The following is a 26,231-nucleotide window of genomic DNA, read 5'->3' as shown; positions in this document are numbered from 1 at the left end:
AGATGAGAGACAGAGAGAGACAGAGAGACAGAGAGAGACAGAGAGAGACAGAGAGAGACAGAGAGACAGAGAGAGACAGAGAGAGAGAATAACTTTAGTGACAAATCCCAGCTAGAGCTGCTGGTGGCATTTGGGAAATTACAGAGCAAAAGCGCTGGTTTTATAAGAAGCTTGGGTGGTGTTGTAACACGTGGAGACTAGTAAGAAGTGGCCAAGGAAAGTAAACTCAGTTAGACACAGTCTCTGAGTTTACAGGGAATGTTCACACAGCTTGTATCCTTTGATCTTGAGCAGCCTGTCAGCTGTGTAAGGAAATTGCAATATCCATATTTTATAGACAAAGGAAAATTTACGGGTCATAATTTTGGATTGCGTGTGTAGGGACGTGATTTACCGAGCAGCAGTTCTGGATGCGCTGTTAACTGTGCTACTTGGGGCAAGCTGCTCTTTCACCACCCAATGCTTACTGCAGACACCCGTTACAGGGTAGGGCTGTGCTCATCACAGGACACCGTTGTGGGAAGCATCACAGTTCTGACAACTGCTGTTAGGAAACACAACTGTGGTGCCCTTCATTAGCAGGGTACCTTAAGCTACTCTTCTTCTGGGGATCTACAAACTGTTTACTTTAAAACATGACATGTTTTCACTTTATAGTTTTACTTGAATCAATCTCTTAATTTTTTTAATTTTGTTTAAGTTGCAAATGTTTATTGTAAAGAGCTGTTTACAGAAGAAGAAAAATAAAATGTAGTTTACCATCCCTTATTTCAAAGCAAACTGTTAACATCTAGGCATCTCAATCTGGCTTTTCTTTTCTGCCAGTTAAAGAATTAAAAGGCTGGGAAATTCTCAGGGGAAGTATCAGACACAGCAGACAGAATCAGCTGGTAAAAAAATGCTTTTATGAGGGTTGTGGAAACACACACATGTACAGAGAGACAGACAAACAGACAGACAGACAGGGTCAGAAAAGCAGAAAGGCCCAGAAAGACAGGAAGAAACAAAGAGGCAGCAAGCACACAGAGAAAAGCCCTTTCAAGCACACGGAGCCCTGGGAAGCCTGAGATCAGGACACTTCTGGGGGTTTGAAGGTTCTTTACATGGGTCTTTTCTCTCTAACTTAGGGTTGTTCAGTTTGAACAAGACAGGAAGGATGATAGGGTTATAATTTGGAGGTAAGCATATCCTGGTGCAGTCTTGAACTTAGCAAATTGGCCCATTGACAAGAAAGGCCTACTGACATGAGATAAAGCCCGCCAGACCTTTAGGCCTTTTTCTAAGGTCGGAAATATGAGGCAGAAGCTGGAAAGTGCACTATTTTATTACCTATGTGTGGTCCCTCTCTTGACATGTCTGCCTACTAACAATCTATTTAAACCCCTACTCCCTCAGAATATACTTTAAAATTCAGAAAATTTTGAAGAGGAAATATCAATGTATTCATATATAAGATGTCTTGCAAGGCCTTGACCATACCTCGTAATAGCACACAGTACTGTTTTCTACATAGAAATCTTCAACCCAAGCAAAGTAAATAACTTCACATCCATACAGGTCAGGCTTTATAATAAATTGGTTCAAGGACAGATTTTATCATCACCATAAGAGATATATTTTAAATAGACAAAAACATAACAATGTTTGAAATTTAGGGCTGTGTATGGAGTTAGCAAATGGTCTCATAATAAAAATGGAGTGTGATCCTCACTCACAAGCAGGTTGTTATGTTATAAATGCAAATTTGTCTTACAGGGTCAGCTATTGCAAATAGAGAAGTTTGACTATTTCGGGGGGGGGGGGGGTGCATATCATGTTTTACTGTCGCTGAATCCTGAATAAGTATTGTTGCTTGTGCATTTTACTTAGTCGGGGTTTAATGGCCCCTGAAACAGAAAGAGAAGATAGTGTGGTATGTCTTCAGTATGGTTGGAGGAGGTCTCTAGGATCTTTCTTAGGCATTGTTGGCACTGTTCTCCTTAGGCTGGGGAATTGATGGGCTGCACCCCATGTCAGCACTTGTTACCCTTGGATCTGTTCCCTTATCCTAAATAGAACTCGTTATTGTGAGGAGCATGGTATTGCTTTGACTTTGACCACAGTAGGTCTTGCTCTTCTGGGTGCTGGGTTTATATGCTTCGTGTAAACCATCCAGGTTTTGCAGGAAACCAGCTGCAAGTTCTATCCTTAGCCTTATTAAGTCAGGTTACTGTTTTGTTTTGTTTTGTTTTGTTTTTAAGGTTAGATCTAAACAAGGTCTTAACTTTCAAATATATGATCTACATAAATCTCAGTCTTTGGGGAGACCAAGAATTATCAAGGTGTTAGTGAAATCTGAGTGAGGTTAATATTTTGGCTTCCAACAACATTGCTTCCCTTCTCCTCTCCCAACACCTGCAGAACCTCCAATATATCCTCCCAACTGGGCTCATAGTCCCATTCCCACTCACCTCATCCCATCCGGATCTTGCCCAGCTATCCTGAAGGACAGCCCATCCCCTGTTCTGCTGCTCCAAATTCCATTATCTGCTCCTCATCTCAATATGACATCCATGCTGCACTTGAACTCCCAGAACCTCTTTTGGGAAATTGTCCCCAGGCAGGGAGTGAAGTGATCCTGAAGGTTAGCATGTGAGGATCCTGTGCCATATGATGTACGAAAAGAGTTGCCACTGCGTCTGGCAAAATGGTTCAGCAGGAAAAGGCATGTGTGTCCAAGCCAGAGGACCCAAGTTAGATTCATATAAAGCACATGATAATCAGAGAAAGTCTACTTCTGCAGGTTGTCCTCTGACCTCCTCACTCACACATGACGAGTGTGCATGCTGAATACTCACACATGCACATAATTAACTAATGAGAAAGAGTTCTTCATATAGTTTTCCATTCTTACATTATTCACTGTGGGAAACTTCTCCAGCATCCCTGATTCCATTGGCCAATGGCTATAAGTGCCCTCCAGAAAGATTTTCCTCATATTTCTTTCAAAAGTATTTGTGATCCCTCTTTCCTTACTGCCAACTTCCATCAATAACAGTAATTTCGCAGACTGGGTATTCTTATGAAATTTCATAAGTCATATGTCTGTCTGATTTTGAAGTATCTGAAATTATTGATTACAATTCTTCATAGAAGTTTTACCTAAAGTTTGTATTATAGAGTACATACCTTATTTCATACATTAATTACAAATGTGTTATTTCAGCTTAAGTTATACAAAATGGAAATAAAGTTTCACAAATCTATATCAAAATTGATTTGGTGGTCCTATTATGATCAATATAGACAACTACAAAGAAGTTAAATACATTTATGACAATTTTACTGTTTGTCACTTGGGAGTCTCAAATATTTGAGCAGGCGTATGTGTCTTAGTAAAGCTTATACATAAGCAATACTTCTAAAAATTCCTTCTGTGATTTAACCTGGGAAACGACATCTGCATTTTTGGTAAACTCATAGGTGACTTTGGCTGAGGTAGTTTATGTAACTGAGCATGACTAGAGGTACTAAGGAACCAAGTAAAATTCAATGCTATCAGCAAGTGGAACTGAAAACCAACGAATCCTATTTATTTATTTTTCTTACAATGCAGAGATGTATTTTAACTTTCTGAAAAGTTCTTCCCCCAACGAAATCCTTTTTAATTTAGGCGCACTCAATACATTCACAGTTATGTGACCCTATAAACTCTTGTGTCAGCAAACTTTGGAAAAGATCGTCCACTTAGCTTTAATGCGTTCTCCCACCCCAAGTGTGTCCCCTTAAATGGAGACACTTAAGATGCTACTTATGGCCAAGGATATGGTAGAGTCACCCCTGTGACCGGGGCTGATGAGAATGTCAACAACACAGCTCTTCAGTTATCTGCCAGGAGTGTGTGAGAGTACTGCTTGTTTTTCCATTTTATTTTCAAATTATAAAAGTAGCAATAAAAGACTACAGCAGCAGTGGTTTGCTAACCAAACAGGAAAATGACTTCCACTTGGGATGGGTGTGTAACCTGGTTTTAAATGACGAAGCCACTTGATTAGATCCAGTGGCTTTTAAAATTGCTGGTGATGGAATCCTAATCACATTTCCTTAATGTCTGCAAAGCCTCCACTTGCCTGTGATTTTCAGCTTTTACTGGGCTTTACCGTTTTGTTCCTTCCATAAATGAATTGACCCTAAAAAATATAATGAGGGAATGTGGGCATTTAACACATTTGTTTATTGTTTTATAATGTTTGACTTTAAAAATAAATACTAGAACTTACATGACAGTTATCTTAAAGTCATGTACTACGCTGCAGTGTTTGACACCCTGGGTCACTGAGCTGAAAAGAGAAAAAGGAGAGAGAGATTAGTATGTGATTTGGGATTGTGTGTTTTTTCTCAAGTGAGTAAGGCTGCTTCTTACTTGATGTGAATGATTATTGATTACCATGCTCTCAGAATCACAATTCTGTGCACAATTTATAGGACATGGTATAAAATAAAATTCAGTGTCCCTTAAAAAATGAAGACTTTTAAAGAGGCGATAAAAGGGCCTTAAATCAAACTTGTAACCTCCCTGAGCATAGGTGCCTCTGTGGTTGTGTCGGTGACACATGGAGGAAGCCACCCTGACTAGAATTCTTTCTTGAGTTAGTAAGCACTGAGAGGGGAGGGCCGGGATCTGATTAAGGTGGCAGTGTGCCTCCATTCCAATGGGAAGCACAGCTTGTTTCCAGGGAAACCTGAGGACTCCAGTTAAAATGCAACCAGGGGATAAATACCAATCCTGACTCCAATGACCTGCTGAGTAATGAGCTATGCTTCATCACTTGCTTTAAACTCCAACACCTACTGTGTAATACATGCGGCTGCTCTCTAGGTTAAAGACAGAAGAGCACTTGAACAATGATTGCTGTGATCACTTGTATTACATCTCAAAGAAATCTAGATAGTCTAAAATAAGAATCAGAAAGGATGCTTATTTAGGGAAGTTTCTTTAGATATTTAATAAACAAAGGAAATTAAATCATCAATGTGTATTGATCATTCTGCTGTTATCTTTATACATAGATTTACATCATTCAGAAATCAATTCTAAGATTTGTTTTGGGTACTCAAACATATCATTAGTGATTTCATTTATCCAGGGATCAATTATCTGTACCATCTAGATGAAGAAGTTGAGATTCAGTAGAAGAAAGCTGCTTCAATGATGACCAAGTTTAGTAGGTGAGATACAGAGAGGCAAAGTGGCTCCACCTGCCAAGGGTAACCTACATACCAGACCAGACACTGTTTTAAATGGTTTCAATATTGCTGTTTCTTAGTCAAAACTCAACTAAAAGCGGTCATCTACCTTACTCAGGCCTATTAAGTTCCCAAACGACTTCCATTTGGGAATTTAGAAGGCAGACCTTCACTGCAGCATCTTTCAGCTCTGCCTTCTGTGTTGCTACCTCTTCAAGGGAGTTTCTGGTATGGTAGCTGGGAGGACTTCAGCACAGCTCTGTGGAAGAGTTTAACACCCTGATGAAGGAGACCCATGCTGTGGCCCTGACTTGTTTATTTGCCCACTTCTTGGATGCTGTTATGGGATATTTTTCGTGGAGTTGGTGAAGAGCAGAGGCATTCTTTATTATGTAGACTGAGAGTGGAGAGACTTTGTTTCCAAAAGCTGCCTGTTGATATTATTAACATAAGAAGGGAAAATGATTCGACATACCCTGTAGTAACCGACACCCACCGCAAAAGTATAGTTATTGACTCTGTTTACCCAGAAGCCAAGTGTAGCTGCAGAAAGCCTGGGGAGACTGCTTCACTGAAATACTAGTGTAGGCCTTCTCCAAAGACAAAAGAACCATGGAGAGGATTTATAATAGTGCATGCTTCCAAAGAAAACCATTCTGAGCACCCCAAAAAGGAAGATAGCTTCTTCAAACAAAATGGTACAGAGATGGCTTTATGAGGGTGTGAGTACTAGGGAGCTTTATGACTGCTCTGGAATGTATACTTCACAATGACTAACATTTTAATGTGAACATATGACTTAAAAACCCATAAATTCTGGACTGAACACTTGAGTATCATGTCTATTTTTCTTTTCATCTCTGTCTGACTCAGTGGAGAACCTCAATAATTTTTACCAAGTCAATGAGTTCAAATGGATGGCAGATAATGCAAATTTACTTTATTTTATAGTGAGTTATACAGCTTGATATACTGTAAAATACTTTCCATGTGTACCTGATAAATATTTAAAAATATGAAATAAGAAAAGCAAAAGACAAGTGATATTCTACTTTTTATTTTGAGTGAGTCAAATACATGTTCTTCACCATATTTTATCAGCTAATTTTGTAGTTCTTCATATTTTACCAATGAATAAATACAGTATCTCTATCAAAAAACTTTTTGAAGAGATTGATGATTCATAAACAATTTTCCTCTCATTGTATGTTAACACATTAGAAAAAGGAATTAAGAGGCACCTGACTCATCTGAGAACATGCAACTATTTTCTTTTATATTGAAAAGCAGCTATTGTGCATATGTAAACAACACAGCAATTTGATATGTATATGCATTATGAAATGGCTAAAGCAACCAACTATTTGAACTTTTCAGAGCTAAGTTGTATCTTTGAGAGACATTGCAATCAGGATATACTTTAATGTAATTCTCCTTGTGCCTGTGGTATCCAAAGTTTCTCATCCTCTGCTCATGAAGGATACTGCCACAGAAAGACTAGGATGCTAACAGTCCTTACACACTAGAGTAAGGAGCCAGAAAAGAGTATAACCTTTATCATAATATGATGTCAGTCAAATTGGATGCTCTCATTCCTGTCCTGATCTCTTTAAACCTTTAGGACCAACGACTCACATATTCAACAGCAGCATTGGCATATATATATACACATACATAAAGGCATAGACACACACAGACACACATGAGGGATGGGTTGGGGAGGAAGAACACCACACATCTTTCTCTAAACTGTCATAATCTCAAAGTTCTTGGGTTAGGATTTGTAGTTGTATGATATTCCTCTAGATGTCTCCACTGATCATTTTGATAAATTTTCATAAATAAGGAATATCTGTGACCACATTCATCCATTTTCCTTTATGATATATTTGTATAGCTTCTCTAAGAGGTTTCTTATTGCAAATTTTTATTGATCTTATCCTCTAGAAAAAAATATCCAAATCATCACCTGGGCTGATTCTCAGGAGGCTTCTCAGAGAAGCAAAATCATTTCAGTTTGTAAATCATACCTGGAGTCTTCAATGCTGTGGAAGCACCATAAGTTTTAGCTTGTTTAAGCAGAGAATTGTACTCACAGGATAGACTTAAAACACTTCCATTGCCAAATTCTCACACACTGCATCCTCACAGTCTAGGAGTTGTTTAGCAAGCCCCAGGTCTCACTCTTCTAGATGTCTCTTAGTTTTCTTTCTTTTTAAAATCATCCTGTCAGTTTGTACCATTTTGTAAGCCATGGTTTTTTTTTAAATAAGAACTTTTGAGAATCTTTTGGTAAGGTTCATAAAATATGAATTGTAAACATGAGTAGGATATTTTATGTCAAAGTGACTCTTGGTTGTAGACTGACAACCAGTTTTAGATGCTGAGGTTTAAAATTTGTAGTATCAGTACCGAAATGTTTCTTAGTTAGAAAGTTCTACACAGTTCACTTCTACACAACTTTTCCTATGGACATTTCTCAGCCAAATTCGAAAAAAGCCATCTTATCTGTTGATGATGGTGGATTATTATAAATTATAAGTTCATAGTCACAACTGAGAGCATTTATATTATGATCCTGATATTATGATCCAGCTTATGAATTTTTTAACTGGGAATGCCCAGCCTTAGCTTAGCTTAGTTTCTAGCCAGCTTTCCTTATCTTAAATTATCCTGACTACCTTTAACCTCTGGTCTTTTCCTTTTCTCTAACTTCTGTAAATCTTACTCTTACTCCAGGGCTTGCTGTGTAGTTGGGTGGATGGCTCCTGGAGTCCTACTTTTTTAAAAGCAACTTATTTTTCAACTTCTCATTTTTAAATCTCAACTAGTTTTCTTAAATGTATAATTCACGTAATTGATAAAGCAAAATTATCGTATACATGAAAGTGTCTACATGACTCTACAAAACAATCTGAATTACATAATCTCAGCCTAAAAATCATTTTATGTACTGTTATTATTTAATATGTACTATTATTATTCAATATGGCTAGGTGATACAAGAACATTTTTATTTTACATTACTTTGGATCATGTAGTTTCAAAACCTTTCCCTGTATTTTAAGGACATCCAAAGAAATATTGCCAAATGATAAATAAAATCGTATCACTATGATTATTCTAAAAATGGTATCCATACCTGAGATAAGCCAGTTTATTTATGTTTCTCATTTATATATTTTATTTATTTTGACTGTATATTGTAATGGGAGTGAGATATTTTACCCTAACTAAACTCAATATTCTTCAGGACTAGAGACTTTATGCTATTATGATAGCCAACCAAACTTAATACTTTCTATTATATTTCAAGAATATATACTTGACTCACAACTTATTTTACAGATTTATTTTATTTATAATTGTGCACCCACATGTGTGTGAATATGGCTTCTTGACTCACACTTTTGACTTAAGACACATGGATATCCTTCTTGGACAGCTATGATTCAACACTAGGCAAAATATAAGACTGCCATATTTTCCTTTTAGTTGAATATATTCTCAATATAAGCATATGGGATTAGACATAAACTCAATGTGTTACAAACAGTAATTGCTCGACATTTAATCTGTCTGAGGACTGAGCTCTTTCATTAGCAGTATTCTGACAGCATCTCCTTGTCTCTCCCGTCTAGATCGGGGCACGGTGCAGAAGGTGGTTGTCCTTCCTAGCAACAGCTCTGCCAGTGGGGAGCTCATTCTGGAGGAGCTGCAAGTCTTTCAGGTTTGCCCATTACTGCTATTCATCTCAACACATGCATGATGACATCATTCCTTTACTCCTCTAGCCAGTAAAAATATCCAATAAAAGATTAAATAAACAAATGCAATAAATTTTAAGAGTAGGAAAGCATCAGATAAAAGGAGAAATAGAGAACAAATATTTTTGTGAAGTATTTTCTTATACTTCAAGTTATCTTAACATAAAAGGCTCAAATTTTTTCCAGCTATCATCACAACTCAAAGAACTTTGGTCATCATTATTTTTAAAAAATGAGCCCCTATGGCCAAGTCTAGGGTTTGTCATGAACAGGGTTTTATCATTCCCTTCACAAACCACTGCAACCCGAATGCCTTCACATTGCTGATTGCAGATAAGCTTCCTCATATTTTTGCAAACAGTCATTTCAAGAAAAACTGTTCTCGTTTGATTGCTTTCCATGGAAGTGCCACTCTGGATAAACAAATCAAATGTTCTTTCTTAGTGCTTGAAGCCTTCTGTTCTGTCCTTACTTGAGATTTCACTGTATTATTCTCCTTGTATTTGGGATCTAAAAAAAAGAAAAACAACAAAACAAAAGCAAAAAGTATTCACAGAGAACTTCACTTCTCTAAGATCTCTGCCAGTCAGGACACAGGCCCAGAGGCCTTTTCCTTCTTTTTACTTTTAGATAGAGTGTGCCCCTCTAGTCTGACCTCAGCTTGGGACCTTCCTACCTCAATTTTCCAAGTGTTGCACCTTTATAGACTGAGGTGACCAAGCTCAGCTGCCATTTCTCCAAGTATCTGGGAACCAGCAGAACCGGTCCGGTAGTCCTGCCTTGCTAGCTTCTCTGTAGCAAGGCCATTGCTGTGTACAGGTATCCTTCTTATCTGCATTTGGAAACTAAGGGAAGCACAGCAAAAGAGTTGCAAGGAAACTTTGGCCTGGATTCAATCCTTACATAGACCATTATTGACAACTAAGCCAATTAAGACACAATGACTCCTGGCGCACACAGCCTGCCACTGACTGAGGATTTTACTCAGTAGCACTTAGAACTCCCAGAAGCAGAGCATCTCTGGTCCAGTTGGCTGTCTTGCTTGACTTGAAACCTATTGTCTCATTAAGATCATTATTGTGTTTACTAAGACTATTGGTTTCATAAGCGTTTAATTGCTTAAGATACACTGCTGATAGATTTCATGATTAAATTTTAAAATTAAAAATATAACGAAGAATGGAGTCTAATATAAGTTAGAGGCACACCAGCTACTTTCCAGTGTGTTATTAAAGTTAGCACTTGAAATACTTAACTCTAATTTGCACTAGGTTCCTTGTGACTAACACATTAAATTATGCCCATCTAATAAATGTCAACTCTATCTATCCCAGCATGTTTTGCATGCTTGGTTTTGTAAAGAAGTTGAATGTTTCACTGCATTAACTAAAATTGTATTACATATTATGCTTTTTTTTTCCTCATGCAACCAACTAGGAACAAGTTGATGGTTCTTGAAGATAACAAAAAGTTATATAGTGCAAACACTTAATTTCTAATACTGAAGTATTTTTTTGGTTATCAAGAAATGTTTAATGAAGTGAGCTTGACACAAGTCTAAACACATATGTTATGGCAAAGCTGTAAAGACATGTACATTTTTCTGATCAAGTGAGAACTATGTATGAGCTGTTACATGACTTGCTCTGTTGTTATCATCAAGGAGAAGAAATTCTCAGTGAAAATGCATACCCAGACACAGTGTATGTGGGGGGCATCATTCTTAAGGTGTTTGAGCTTCCTCACTGATGTCTGTATGTTTGTTGATACAGCAGAGTCAAAAGACAGCCTGGCCAAGTGCAGTAACTGTCTTTGGCATATGTTTGTGTCACAATTTTGAGGTGAGGTAAAAATAATTGGGTGTGCATGATATATTGTGATGGTCATGTAAGGATATAATGGATTTAAGTAGGAAAAAATTCCTTAATTTGATGTCATATGGAAGTACTGCAGAAACATCAGTGTAGCTTTTAAAAGAACAAGCAGAGTTATTACACAGCATAGAAGCAGAATCTCTTCCTTTAATCCTATATGCAGGGTTGTTTTCTGAAGGTGTCTAGTTTCCGTAAGCTTAAATTGACTTGAGATACAACTTTAGTAGTTAATTCAGTGACTGTAAATTGTCACATGTGTTGCACATGTGTATGTGTGTATATTAATAAAGGATAATAAAAATTATTGCAACTGAGAGTGATGTCACCACGTTTTTCATCTTAAATGCTTACAAATCTATGCAATCAAAAAACTTATAATGGTGGGAATAGTTTAATTTGAGAGCTTGCTCCCCCTTAAATTATTTAAGTCTTCATGGAACATTATCAGGTTATCAGAAATTTAACTTTAAGTTTAAAACTAATTGATGGTACTCAGGAAGTAAAGTTATCAAGTGGCTTTCAGAAGGACTACTTTTGCAGTGAATTCTTTCACAAAAAAAGACCCTTTCTAACTATATGTGTCCTTGTTTCACCAGAGAGAACTCAATAGCATGGTTTAGTCTAATACATTTCCTGAACAACCCTTGTCAGGTGGACAATAATCACTCCTGCAGACTTTTTGTGTTGTGAAAGTTCCCCTATCACACTTCCCCCAACCTGCACACCCAGATCCAACCCTCAACTCAGCATCCCAAATACTTCTTTCAATGATCTCTCACTCGCCAGTTCATTTTAATGCCTGTTGTGGTAAGTGTATGGTAAAACTGTACTTCTTCCAGGTTTAAGCACATGTTACACAGCAAGTCTAGGCTTGGTCCCAAAGAAGAAAGGTACTTTACAAAGAGGTTACGCACCGAGAGAAAAATATGATATTTTGAGTTTATATACAAAGCTTGAATTTTTACATTCAAAACTGCTTTTAAAGACCATATGAGCAGCCGGGTGGTGGTGGGGCACGCCTTTAATCCCAGCACTCGGGAGGCAGAGGCAGGTGAATCTCTGTCAGTTCGAGGCCAGCCTGGGTTACAGAGTGAATTCCAGGAAAAGCGCAAAGCTTCACAGAGAAGCCCTGTCTCGAAAAACAAAAAGTTATATGAGCAACTAATGTACATTTTCTAATCTTTTAGAATCATGTTCCCATAACAACAATGAAAATCTCATCCAAGAAGGTAAGAACTAATAAGAGCTAAGCCACTTTTTATGTTCTATGCATGTTAAAATGTCTTACCATCAGGAAAATATGTTTTTTTAACTTCTGAAAAACTGGTTTTATTTTGATAAGTAATCATACAGAATCATCTCTACTTTGATATAGACTCATTATCTATTAGTGAAAATGGAATAGGTCTGTTTTGCATAAAAATTAATGAGAGCAAACCATATATGGAGAAATGCATCCCAGTGATTTGTATTTGCCATAACCCCAACTATTATGGCATGTGAGGTCCACTATAATAGAAATCAACATTCTAAAGATAGAACTTAGCATAATGTTTGGGCTACTGTAAAATCAAGGCTTTTCTACCAGCTAGGACTGATCCACACACTTCCACTTTCCTGCCGCTGTCATATCTTTGAAATAATCATGCAATGCTATTTCCTAGGATTTATGTATGTCTACAAAACCGTTAGTGTCCCTTATCTATGGGATGCAGATTTGAGGAAGGACTGAGTGATAGTGATTATCAAGAACTAGCTAATTTAATTTTTCCTAACATTCAAGTATTCAATAGTCATGAGCAGGAGATAGCAATTCTAATTTTCCTGTCTATGATGTACCCTGCTCCAATTCCCAAAGGCATTATCTTAAATCAAAGTCCTAAGAGCTGCTTCCCTAGAGTCAGACTGAGTCAGCTTCACATGTATTTGAATCCCCACTTGACTATAAATTAAAAGCAAGTTGTTTAATTTCTGTGACCTAAGTTTCTATGTCTAGAAATGGCCTTTCTCACAAATAATACATGTAAATTGCCTAGGAAAAAATGGCAATATCTAGTGCTGTCTGTAAGAATCTGGATTCTGTTTTTCTTGGAAGAGAGATTAAAGATTTTAGATGTTTGAACAACTGATTTTATAATTGTGGTGCTCTTTGCCATATCCAAACGTACTAGATAGACATGATGTGGTATTCATAGTCAGTCTTGGGATCTTTTCACTTGACCAAATTTTATGAGAACAAATAAATATGACATATTGGAGTTAAAGATCTCATCTGTAAAAATGTTTGTATGGAGCATAGCAAACATTTTCCCAAGTAACAAGAAGTCATTAGTCATTTTGCTAATGTCCTATGGAGCTGATCTCAAGTCAGAGTTGTCTTTGAAGCCGGCAGGGAAGCCTTCTGTTTACGACGGCTTAATGGAAAGAGACGATGTAGAAGCAAGATTTGAAATCTTCACAGTCATTTTTGTGTCACAGTAGTCATATATAAAATGTATGTCTCAACATATTCATAGGTCATATGTTATGTTGATTGTCCACATCTTATAGTGCAGAGAGTTTAATAGTCTCAGTGAAACAGTGAGCATCACAGCTGAGCTAGTGACTTGATTTCCTCCAACTCTCTGGCTTCACTGAACACTGCATTACTTTCTAAGGTGGGAAGACTACAATTTGTGAGAGTGTTTAAATATCATGAATTTGATACCTTTCCTAGTACTCAAATTACTTAAGCATACATTTTTTACCTTATTTCTTTCAATTCACTCTTGTACCCAATTGCAAAATTATTGACATTACTAAAAAATTAAAGTATATAGAATAAAACTACCGTTTCCTTTTTTATCAAATAAACTCTTTCCTTAAAATATTTGTAATTTTATTTATATTTAAATGGACACTGTCACTTGCCCGTATCCTTTAGATAGTTACTTACTTATTCTATAACCACTTACTGGGAACTTACCTGGAGGCCTCCTGAATCCCAGTCACGTCCTTCCACAGAGCTACATCCCCAGCCTTCTTTTTCAACTTTCATTTTGTGACAAAGGTTCAGTAAGTACGCAATGTGGCCTGGAGAAGTTACCCTGTAGCCCAGGCAAGGCTTGAAGTTGACACTCTCCTGCTTTAGCCTCCTAAGAAGCTGGATTCACACACAGATCTGTGCCACAGGGCCTGATGCTAAAAGTTTACATCTGGTGTTCTCAAGTGAATAATAATTGACAGAACACAGAACGTGCCATTGTTTTAAAAGTATTTCAATGTCTATATGGTAATCAATCAGTTTCAGACAATTTCTTAAAATTCAATTGACTTGAATAAAATAGCTATAATAGACATAATAGACTGAGATATGATTCATGTTATTGGAATTCATAATAGTTTGTTCATTAATATTTTGATCTACTCTTGTAATTAATTCATATTCATTGTCAATTCTTTTCCCAGTATGTATTCTGGGAATTTTATTAGGTTTGGGACATTTGGGTCCCAACACAACACAACAGCACAGTATTCATACATTACATAAAATTCTCAAATGATTAAAAAGTAATGTGTTTTTTAAAATTTCTCTATGTTTTACAAATAAAGGAAGGAAACCAATTCTATTTTTTGTTAGAGTAATGAAGACTGGTAGACAAAGAAGACATTTTGAGGCATGTTCAAATGTAACTCTCCTATTTGGGCTGGTGAGATGGCCTAGTGAGTAAGAATACTTGTTATTCAAACATGTGGACCTGAGTTTGCACCACGGCATCCACATTAAACAGCAAGAGGTGGCCATGATCATTACTGTACCACAGAGGGAAGAGGAGGATGGCCAGGGCTTGCTAGGGGCCAGCGTGTCTCCAGGCCCAGTAACTTACTCAAAGGAATTTGGCAGAGTGGGGTAGAACAGAATGCCCAGTGTCCTCTCTGGCCTCTGCATGAGCACACAAACACATACACAAATATGCATATGTCTCTCTCACACACACACAAGCCCAAATATACACTCACATATAAAAATAACACCCAGTGTCCTCTCTGCCCTCTGCATGAGTACACAAGTGTACACAAATGTGTACATGTCACATATACCACATACAAGCCCAAATACACACTCACATATAAAAATAAGCATGGGAATTTTTCAAATAATCTTAAAATAGCTTTAATAACTTTCAAAGACAACGTGTTCACCTGTTTTCACTTTAACTATTACTGGTTATCTAGTACTTTTTGTTCTAAACAAAATGTCTTCTATTTCAAAATTGACTTGCGCTATTGGACTTGAAAAATATGAAAGCCTCTTTGTGATTTGCTAAGAGACAGAAGTCAAAGAAAAAAGAAAACATCATGATTTAAATATGCAATATATTAGCTCAAGTCTGAGAGAACAATGGATCCCAATGTCTAAAACAGATTAGCATTCTATATCGTACACTGGGAGGTGTTATTTTTAGTAGAAAGTGGTAATGTTCTAGGCATATTAATGGTAGGAAAATTCTATTTATTTTGGCTTTATACCCTCTTTGCTTCTTGTTTTGAGTCTGTTTCTAAATGAATCCATGGGTTTGTAGCCATACAGAATAATGTGTTCCTGCTGAAAGTCTTTTAACTTTCCCATCTGAAATAAATCATCATGATTCTCCTTATAGCAACAGTTGTATGTGAGCTCCAATGAGGGGGTTTCCCAAGTGTCTCTGCATCGATGCCACATCTATGGCACAGCCTGTGCAGACTGCTGTCTGGCTAGGGACCCATACTGTGCCTGGGATGGCCATTCTTGCTCCAGGTTCTACCCCACTGGGAAGCGGTGAGTACCAAACATTCATGTGAAAATCCAAATGGACTTCATAGGGCAGTACAGATGTGAATCAGTTCTATGGCTGTTTTGTTTAAAAAGACAATGCAAAACGAGGCCATGTTGATCACTACACACAGCCTTTCAGTAAAGAAGATGCTGCACTTCATGATGTGAGGTTTTGTTCTCTTCTTCATGGAGAACTTATGCTCTAGGACCCATTGAATGTACTAGGCAGCATTTAACTAATTTAGCTATTGTGTGGCTCTGTACCACTATAGCCTTAAACCCCATACTACTATGTGTGGCTACATTGCTTAATTATAACAAAGTTTTTGTCCTTCATATAATTAACAAAAATAGATTAATTTCAAAAGTTAGTATTTGGAGTAGAACTACCTTCATCATTCTTGCCACAAGAAAATTGTTCTAGGAAAAGATACCCACCTGGCTTGCTTTGACAACCTAGCTGGACATGCTTCTTCCTGTTTGGGTAGTGAAAGCATGGTTGCTGGAGAGGATGCACAGCCTAAGTAAAAGTCCAAAGCAAGTTGGAAAAAATTTCCAGTGGAAACACTGATGAGCTAGCAAAGAATATGCAGCAGAAGTGATATTTGCAATAATTTTTGGATATAGGTTATGATGAATGAGAGCACCAAAACCTGTTAAAAATTAGGGTCAGTGGAGGAAGCAAATGATTCCAGTCTTAAGAACCAGTGAACTGTCCAGGAAAGCATTGGCTGATTTTTTAAATTGTTTTTTAGTTACATTATATTTGTGTAATATAAATTTATATTATATTTGTAAATTTAATGTATTTTGATCATATTCTTCCCCTCCTCCAAGCCCCTCCAGATCTTTGCCCCCTCTTTACCCACCCATCTTTAAGTTCTTTCTCAAAAAGCAAAACCTCAATACAGCAAAACCCCCAATCCAAGAAAACAAAATAAAGTCATGACCAAAAAGAAAACAAAAAAATTAACAAAAAACTTCAACTAAATAAAAACAAACACAAAATCTTTGGAGTCTGTTATAGATGGTTTTTAAGCTTTACAGGACCCATGCCATTGGATTTTCATGCCAATCTTGACCATTTTGTCTGTTAATTCAACAAATATTTATCTTGAGACAAGGACTTTTCAGGCATTGTTATAGAAAATGGATATAAAATATGGAAGACAATAACAAAAGGTAGAAATTCGTGTTTGGGTATAAAACGCATGGAAGAGAGAAGACAGACAACACTTAAGGGAGCCTGTGAACATGTCAAATAATCACAAGGTCTCTGGGTGTGAAAAGGAAAAGGGGATTACGTTACCTGGAAAGCAGCTTTTGACAGGTTGAACGGTGGTCAGAGAGGGTCATGGTGTGCGCAGAAGAGTGAACCAGGCGAAAAATGTGAAAACCGTAGCACCAAGGCAGTGTCTGGGGGAACAGCACTCTAGAAGTGTGCTGTGGAAAATTCAAGAGAAAACACCACAGCTCATGCTGGTGCTTATGAAAGGAGAGGGAAGGCTAGAAAGAAAGAAGTAAATGCCCAATGCCCGGTGAGGTAGGACTTTATCTGTATTTTGTCAGCACTCAGTCTTTTCGTTTAGAATGGAAGTCATCCGACTCTTGTTCTAAAAGGTCACTGGCTGGGTGTTGATTTTATTGGAGCACTGGCATTGGAAGTAGTTTGAACAGAGTAGGAGGACAAAGGATACAGAATGGGGTTATAATCTAGGTCATATAGAGGAGCGGTCGAATTCTCTGTTGAAGTGTTTGGTGTGGGAGCTTAGAGAACTGGAGGAGTAAACAAATTCCCAAGTTCTTAAGACGAGAGCACTAGGAAACACATTGGCATCATTGTCTCAGAATGAGCCCTGTAGAAGGAGCATGTGGGAGGGAGACAGAAGACATTAAGCCAAGCATGGCTATGAGATACTCAAGCCAGTGTGTTGAGCAGAGAAAGAAACTTGAGTCTGAAGTAGAGCGAATAGCCTGGACTGGATCCCCCTTCTTTACAAGCACCAGGTATGAGTGGGAATCCCCGTCTTTGAAGCAGGAATCTTGTATCAATGTTCCAAGACTCTGTATTCTTCTCCCACATTTGTCACAGGAGTTGGGCAGGAACTCCTACACATCTGTCAGTTTTCTCTCACTTTTGGATGCTCATTCCCATACAATTGTTTATATTTGTACTGGCTGAAGAGATTAGAACCTGGACACAGAGGGTGAGGGATGCAAATTTCAATCGTAATCACGAATAAATTTTATTTTTGTAGCTGCTATTGGATTTTTCAAAAGTATTTGTCATGTAGTTCTAAATATAGTAAAAGTAGTGTTTTGAAAGTGTTTCCCCAGCTAAATATTTGCCAGATAATATATTTTCCCAGTCAAAGCTCTAGAGCAAAATATGGCATCTCCAGAACCAGGGTTAGAGCCCTTGGTCTTTTAACCAGATTTAGTGAGGAACAAAACTGATACATGATACTTTCTAAAGAGCAAAGTGAAGTGGGAATTATAAATGGAACAACACCACATCCTATAGGTAAATCAGACCCTTGTTTAAATGTGAAAGAATGGAAGGGCAGAACGCCTTCCTTGCAAAGACTGTCTTAGGCCGACAGGAGTTTTTAATTTTCACACAAGCAATGCTTCTCAAGTAAAATTTCATCCCATGTGTGGGGTATCACAGCATATTTGAGATTTGTTGTACATTTTAGAAGTCTTTGAGTATGTTCATATACTGTCTCACCTATTACAAATCCAGTTACATTTTTAAGATTCATACTAAAACATGGGTTACACATCACTATTATATGACCACAAACTATGAATTTAGTCATGGCTCTTTAGAAACAAAGTTTTTACGCTATCTTGCATCTGTTAACTCTTCCAATATCATGCCTAGCATTAAAAAATGCATGCTGGGCTGGAAATCTAAGTATCAACTATTTAAATAACTGTTTTGAATATCGCTACCAGTGTCTTAATTCTATCATGAAAACTTATAAAAAGCAACACACACACACACACACACACACACACACACACACACACACAGTGGATGAGCTTACCCATATTTCTTTTTGGTTAGTGCAATAGACATTTCACTAAAAATATCTATACTGTTTAAATATTGCAAATTATTTCCAACTCAAGCATGCTATGGAGAATGTAAAGTGTGTTTGCAGAATGAATTGATACAGTTTTCCTTATTTATGTCCTAGAGAGACTAAAAGGTAGTGGTAGAAAAGACCATCTGTAATATTTTCAGCATTCACCTTTATGTGGGGGGGTGAGACAGGGTTTCTCTGTGTAGTTTTGGTATCTGTCCTAGATTCTGCTCCATAGCCCAGGCTGGCCTCCAACTCACAAAGGTCCACCTGGCTCTTCCTTCCGAGTGCTGGGATTAAAGACGTGTGCCACCACCACCACCACCACCACCACCACCACTACACCCCCCCCCCCCCGGTGTTCACTTTTTTACTAGTATTATCTGGCTTTATTTCCCTTGAATTATCTGTTTGTAGCAAATACTACATAGATGAATTCATTTTCATTAAAGCAAAAACATACCCTTTGTATGGAAAGAGAGATAGAGTCACAGCCAGAAAATAGTAGAATCCACACATTCACACAGCATTAAATAGCTCCTTTCATTTTAAATAACTTGGTATATAGTAAGCAATATGCACTTTTTTTCTCACCATTTTGAAGTATATGAAATATTTGTGAGTATCAATACTGCAATGTAGTTCCTAATGTTATTTATCCTGAATTCAGGCAGATAGTTGGAAAATGGAAGATGGGATAATCAGTTCAAGCTTTACAAATATCTTTTCTGTGAAAGTAGAAAATGATTTCATTGTTTATCCAAAAGAATTGAGAATAATGATGAAACATCAGCAAAGTCAGCCAAAGCCAAATCCTACATGTAATATAATATCATGCTGCCTACCAGCATGGTTCTGTTATGCTCCAGGAATGCATTCAAGGAAAGTGACACATACCAAAGGCTCTCGCTGATCTCATCATTTAAAAAGAGCTACAACACGGTTTTCTATTTGAATGTCTGGAAGTTGATGTGGCAAGTTTGCTTCGCTTAGCTTGAAAGTTTATGTACTGTACACGAGTAGCACCCCATAGTCCTGACTACAGGACAATACATTTAGACGTTGTGAATGACATTGAGTGTCTGGAAGGCTGAAAATGACCAGCTCAACCCTAAGAACACTCACAAAGTGCTGTTTTAGTATACATTCGCAGGATCAACAGTAGGAAATAATGCAAATACATGGCAGTAAAAGTGGGCATGGGGCTGGTCTAGAACAGGACACTGATCGTATTTCCTTCCATGAGAGTGACTGGTACCTCTACTACTATGCGTGTGTGATACTATACACATATATAATTGAATGGTGCAATGTATATGCCAATATTCCTATAAATATACTTGTTAACATAAAGTATTAACCACTTCTTATAATTTTAAAATGAGATTTTCAAATCATGAGTGACTTTGAGATTAATATTGTTTTGTATGTTTAATAATCACTGTGTACATTTTTATTTCTGCTCATTTTGCTCAATATTTTATCATCAGGATAAAATGTTAGGGCTTAACACAATCCAACTAAATAATATTCTTATTCATAAATCATTTAGCTGTGTATTGTCAATATTTAAAGTCCATATGACTTTTAGGGGTGGCTGTATGCATCCAACTGTTCTCTTTTCCATCATAAAGTAAAAATTAATAGCCCTCATGAACCTGAGACTCAAGAAGAGAAATCACTAATAAGAAAATACCATAAAGTTTTATGTAACTAATTTCCAACTTAAAAAGACTTTTAACTCATTTTTTGAAATGCTTTTTCCATTAGTATGTTCCAAGCAATGAAACTATTTGACTTGGAGATGAATAAACCTTAAAAAGTCTCCTAATAAGTATTTTAGTGGACTGAGAAACTATTATATCCCATATACACAATGATGTTATTAAATAAATATTAATATTTTTAGCATATAAATATTGTTGTCTACAGCATGCAGCATTATATCTATATCTCATTTTCTAAAAGTTTTCATATATGTCTATATAACAGTAAATACACTATTATTCTATATTATACATATATACTTGCATAAGAGAAAATATAGCAAATATAGAAAAAAATTGTGCATATAAGCATTCTAGAATTCACTGTACATATATACCCATTTTTGCAAGCCTGAAAATCTTTTAAGTAAAAGGTTGTTTTTCTTTGTATTCAGCAATACTATTTGTTTCAAAATAGTTTAAAACATCTATAGAGTACTGACTTTTAAACAAAAATGTGTTTATTTAAACAAAACTTTTAGAAGAAGAAAAATGCTGTTGAGTTTACCATTTAGCAGTTTTTATTTTAAGGCACTTTGGATTAATTTCTGTGAAATAAAATTTGATACAGTTATTTAGACGACCCAGCATCCCCTTGGGAGTGATGCATATAGTAGTTTTATGGCTGTCCCCTCACAGGTGATAGAGAGAGAGGACTGACTCGATGTGGAGGAAGGTTGGGTTCCATCTGTCACTCACGCACCATGAATGGTCAGAGGGCTGCGTGAAACAATGAGACTTCCTCTATTTGCTTTCTGAATTAAAGCTTAGACAAGCAAAATGCTGCAAAGTTTAAAATGGGGTGCTTTTAATGTGGCATAACTGTCAGCAATGTCAAATCCCTTTAATATTTCTCTGCACTTGCAGGAGGAGCCGAAGGCAGGACGTGAGACACGGGAACCCACTGACACAATGCCGAGGGTTCAACCTAAAAGGTATCAGAAGTGAGCGGGTGTTAGTCATGCCGAGGGAACCCACTGACACAATGCCGAGGGTTCAACCTAAAAGGTATCAGAAGTGAGCAGATGTTAGTCATGCCGAACATCTCCTTTAATAAGGAATCTTCACTCAAGTCACTCACTTAAGAACGTGTCATCCTGAGTTTGTAAAGTATTTGTTAGTGGCGATTAAACTTAAGTGCTATTTGTGTGACTATGGAGAACCACAAAAAACATGTGTTCTGGAGTACGTGGCAGCCAGTGTGTGAGCGGGTAGGTCCCTCACACAGATGGCAAACACAGATTCTCTTAGTTGCTTATTTCTTTCTGAAGCAAAATTTTACTTCTAAAATTCACTAACAAGTAACACAATAAACACTATTTTACTGAAGAAAATATACATAAGAAAATATTATGATTTTAATGATTTTGAACCATGGGCCTCTGTACTATTTAGCACATTCACCCTGTGTGACTATCTGCCAGATATCTTAGGGTCCTTACTGTCTTCCCAAACACAACCACTGCATTTATTAAATATTTGCTAAGCATCTCCTTTCCCCTAGTGCCTGCCAGTAACTGTCTAACTTTCTTTAGAATTTGACCCTTCTAGACACTTTGTGGGGTGGAATCCCACAGAATCTGTGATGCTCCGCATAGCTCTTTTTGTGTTGTCAGAGTCCCTTTACTCTTTAACGTGGATATGATTTTTTCATATTTATAAAATGCATTATGTGTTCCTAGCACATTTTGTTTATTAACTCATCCCTTTCTGGAGGCATGTACTGTCCCAGTACTACAGATGCAGGGAATAATCCTTCAGAGATCCAGGCTGAGACTCAACTACAGGCCTGCCCTGTTTTACAGTTAACCCAACCCCTTCCTCTTTGTCCTGACAAAGAGATGCCTTGTTGTTAAACTATTCATGGATCACTTCCCTCCACCTCAAACAGCTCTTTCTCCTGACTCACCTGGTGCTGCAGGCATATTATTTTAAAGATGAAACTATGTGCAAAATTTTATAAAATAAAGTTTATAAAATTAAAAAAAAAAAAACCTGAAATGAAGAGTAACCGCAGGACTCAGGTCTATGAGGCAGCAAGCCCCAAGTTCACTATACCGAGGCTAGAGACGAACTTAACGTTTACCACCCATTGGAGCCTGGCCCTTCACTTAGCAAAGAATGACATTCCTGTTCCTTTTATGGTAACCAAGATACAACTCTGCGGTAGACGTTTTGTTTTGTTGTTTCATACATCTAATTCAGGGAATTCATCTGCTTTGTCACTTGCTATTCCTGGGGCATTTTCATAAAACTTTATGTCAGTTCCTCTTTCTGATGCCCCTTGTCACAGTAGTGAGGAGAGTAACAGTGGAGGTAATGTCCAATATCGCACTGACTTTGGGTCTGAGCTCAAGGGCTTTCTTGTGATGACCTCATCCACTGTTTAAAACCTGTCACAACATCGATTTTTATCCCTGATTTAGGAAGAAAGCCTTCTGGTCCCGTTTTAACCTCTGCCTGGTTTCACTAAGTGCTTCCTTTCCCATAAAATTTTTATCTAAAAGTTTAAAAATATTATAATCTATGCTTCAGAAATGACTAAAGGAACACAGAGATGGCTCAAGTAACGTGTCTCACCTTACACAGCCAGTGGTGTGGACGGGCATTCATTTATCCCACGTGCCTTTGACTCCAAGCCTGGCTTTTCGATCATTGTATCATACTGTGGACATCCCACAATTTCTGTTTGCGCTTCTTCCATTTCTCACTGAGTATGATCTCGTGAATGGCATAAACTGAGCTCCCATTTTGTCTGGCACTTCACACTGCATTTACAGGGTACTCCTTTATATATTACACATGTTATGTACGTACAGATATATAATCATGTACCCATGTCATTCATGCCTCATGACCTCACTTTGTGCAACTGAGAAAATCTAACTAAAAGGCTGTTATAATAATTAATTAAAGTTGTTACAATCCTCAGTGCAGAGTAATAAATGTGTACCAATAAAACCTTAGGTAACTTTTAGTGTCTCTTTTACTTTACATTAAAACAAAATGGCTAGACCCGTAAATTATACCTGCTACATTATTGTGACAGCCATACTGAACACAATTTTACAGAGAGAAGCTTTCACGTAGAGGAGTACTCTCTAAATCTCTTCTCTCTCATTCCTCTGATTTCTGCTTTTCAGCATACAGAAATGCAGCTGAAATTGTTCAGTATGGAGTAAGAAATAATAGCACTTTCCTTGAGTGTGCCCCCAAATCTCCACAGGCATCTATCAAGTGGCTGCTGCAGAAAGATAAAGACCGGAGGAAAGAGGTGAGTGGCCTGCCCCACCTCCCAGCTGTCCATCAGGACCCTGGGAGGAGCACTAAATCCCAGTTCTTAGGGAGGCACAGATGAAACTGGGAAGTGAGGACACAGAAACATCCTTTTAGGTCAGTGCCAAGTCATTGCCGTCATCTTTAAAATCCTTTGTCCTCAGACTGGGGGATTAATGAGAAATCTGCTCTGCCCAGCTCCTCTGTAGCCTTAGTGCTTGTAACAAGAGCTCAAGTGCTAGGACGGAGTGGTCATGTAAGGAGGCACTCGTGAAAGAAAAGATGCCTGCAAAGCCAGCAGCTCAGACTGCGTACAACAGCACCTCTGTGTGACTCACAGCATAAAAGGAGCTTTAAAAACATTCCGTTTTCCTCAGCAAGAAATTATGTTGAACTATAACCCTTCCTTCATAGCAAGGAGCATTTTTCTGCTGTGTGGTCATGTTTCCATTGCATTAGCATTCATGACCCTTATATGTCACTCAGGTAATTTATGTAATAATTGCTTATGAGGCCACTGGATTTATTTATTGTTAAGGAAAAAGACCCCTAGACTTGCAAATAAATACATTCTTACTCTAAAATTTTATTGATTATAAAGAACTGTTTGGAAAGAATGGCATTGCAAATTGGCATAGAGTGACATATTGTAAATCCTGAATTCCATGATGCTGATGTCACACTGTCCTGACAAATGAGAAGAAAAAATCACATGCACATACATGCAACCTCTAATTCTATAATGCATGTTGTTACTATACTCAATTTCGATGGCGCCAAGCAGAAACTGGATGCACTCCCTGCATTTGTGTAGGTTCTATTGTAGGTGCTTTTGTTTCTTGTGGTGTTAATCAAGGCTTTGCAAGTGCACATGACTGAAAGCTGTAGAACACAGACACTGTATCAAAGTGACTGGGACCTTGGTTCCATAGGAAAAAACAGGTCCAACTCTCACCCTTGCTTATTCAAATGTGTTATATGGTCTTTAGTAACTGAATTCCATGAGGCTGAAACATTAAATCATAGGCTGATGACCATTTGCATAAGTGGAGATTAAATTGTGTGGCAGAAAGGATAGAACAGGTGGGCTTTGGAGCTCCCTATTTCCTCTGAATCCATTGATAGTTTAAAAAAATTTGTTGTTTTTTGTTTATTTATTTCTTTTTTTGAGTAAAACCAAAACTTATTCTAAGCCACAGTCATCCTAGGGTCCCCCCACCATATAGCCTCCCTGGTTCTGTGGGTTGCAATCTGATTATTCTTTGCTTTGTATCTAGAATCCACTTACGAGTGAGTACATACCATGTTTGTCCTTCTGGGTTTGGGTTACCTCACTCAGGATGGTATTTTCTAGTTCCATCCATTTGTCTGCAAATTTCATGCTGTCATTGTTTTTCTCTGCTGAGTAGTACTCCATTGTGTATATGTACCACATTTTCTTAATCCATTCTTGTAAAGGACCCAGTTTCAGGTTCCCTGTACCCATACCAGGAAGCTCACAAACCCCTGTACCTCCAGTTTCTGAGAATCCAAGTCACTCTGACCTCTGCTGCCTGGCACCTGTAGCTACATGATGAATATTAACTCACTCAATATTATACATTTTAAATCTAAATACAACCTTTGATTTGGATTTTATTAACAATTAAATGTACTTTTGTGCAGAACTTTGATCATGTAAAAATGTTCACATGTATTACCTTTCTTGATTTTGGTCCTGTTTCTGTTTTTACTCAAAGAGAGATAATCCAGATTATAAATACCAGAAAACTTCCCACCACATGATTTCTTGGTATCTTCATTGACAACACAATAGCTACTATTTTAAGGCAATTAATTGTGAAGCAAATGGATCTCATGTGTGTAGCCAATACCCAGCGATTGGTCATTTTCTATTATGAGCCTTATAGTGACTAAACACTACCACATGTTTTTATTATCTTGTGGAAATAAATTTTTTTGAAAGTCTTGTAAAGTAATGTCCTTGCAACTTATTTTTAGGCATCCTGTAGTGTGATAATTGGACAAGATCCTTGAAAACATTCAAAATTCTGTGTGTGTGTGTGTGTGTGTGTGTGTGTGTGTGTGTGTGTGTGTGTGTATGTGTGTGTGTACCTGTGTTGAGAATACTTATTGTAAAAAAAAGAAAGAAATGAACCCCATAATAGTTATTTTCTGCTTTTACAAGTGAGTAGTTTCATAAAAATTAAAATTAAAATAATTTCAGGGCTAAATGGATATCATGTAAGAATTTCATTAATATAAAACTGTTTCCTATGAATCAGATGCCAAAAGAACTACCAATCTTGTGTTTGTGTAGGGTGAAACTACATTTGTCTGAAGGGAAATTGTCTTAGTTAGGGTTACTGCCGCTATGATAAAACACCATGACCAACTTGAGGAGCACAGGGTTTATTTGACTTACACTTGCATAT

At 37.4% G+C, this 26,231-nt stretch overlaps 1 protein-coding gene across 1 annotated transcript in view; it reads left to right on the top strand.

Annotated features, from left to right (window-relative positions):
• Sema3c (semaphorin 3C) overlaps positions 1-26,231 on the top strand; it is a 155,876-nt gene that overhangs the window by 125,939 nt on the left and 3,706 nt on the right. The window contains exons 13-17 of the mRNA XM_052720997.1: positions 8,868-8,956; positions 12,055-12,096; positions 15,508-15,665; positions 21,388-21,455; positions 23,664-23,794. Coding sequence (XP_052576957.1) covers positions 8,868-8,956; positions 12,055-12,096; positions 15,508-15,665; positions 21,388-21,455; positions 23,664-23,794 — 488 coding nt within the window. The remainder of the gene's footprint in view (positions 1-8,867; positions 8,957-12,054; positions 12,097-15,507; positions 15,666-21,387; positions 21,456-23,663; positions 23,795-26,231) is intronic.

This window comes from Peromyscus californicus, unplaced genomic scaffold (genome assembly GCF_007827085.1).
Source record: "Peromyscus californicus insignis strain IS unplaced genomic scaffold, ASM782708v3 Scaffold_6__1_contigs__length_162567912, whole genome shotgun sequence".
NCBI classification, from domain to species: domain Eukaryota; kingdom Metazoa; phylum Chordata; class Mammalia; order Rodentia; family Cricetidae; genus Peromyscus; species Peromyscus californicus.
This window is presented reverse-complemented; position numbering and strand designations above follow the sequence as displayed.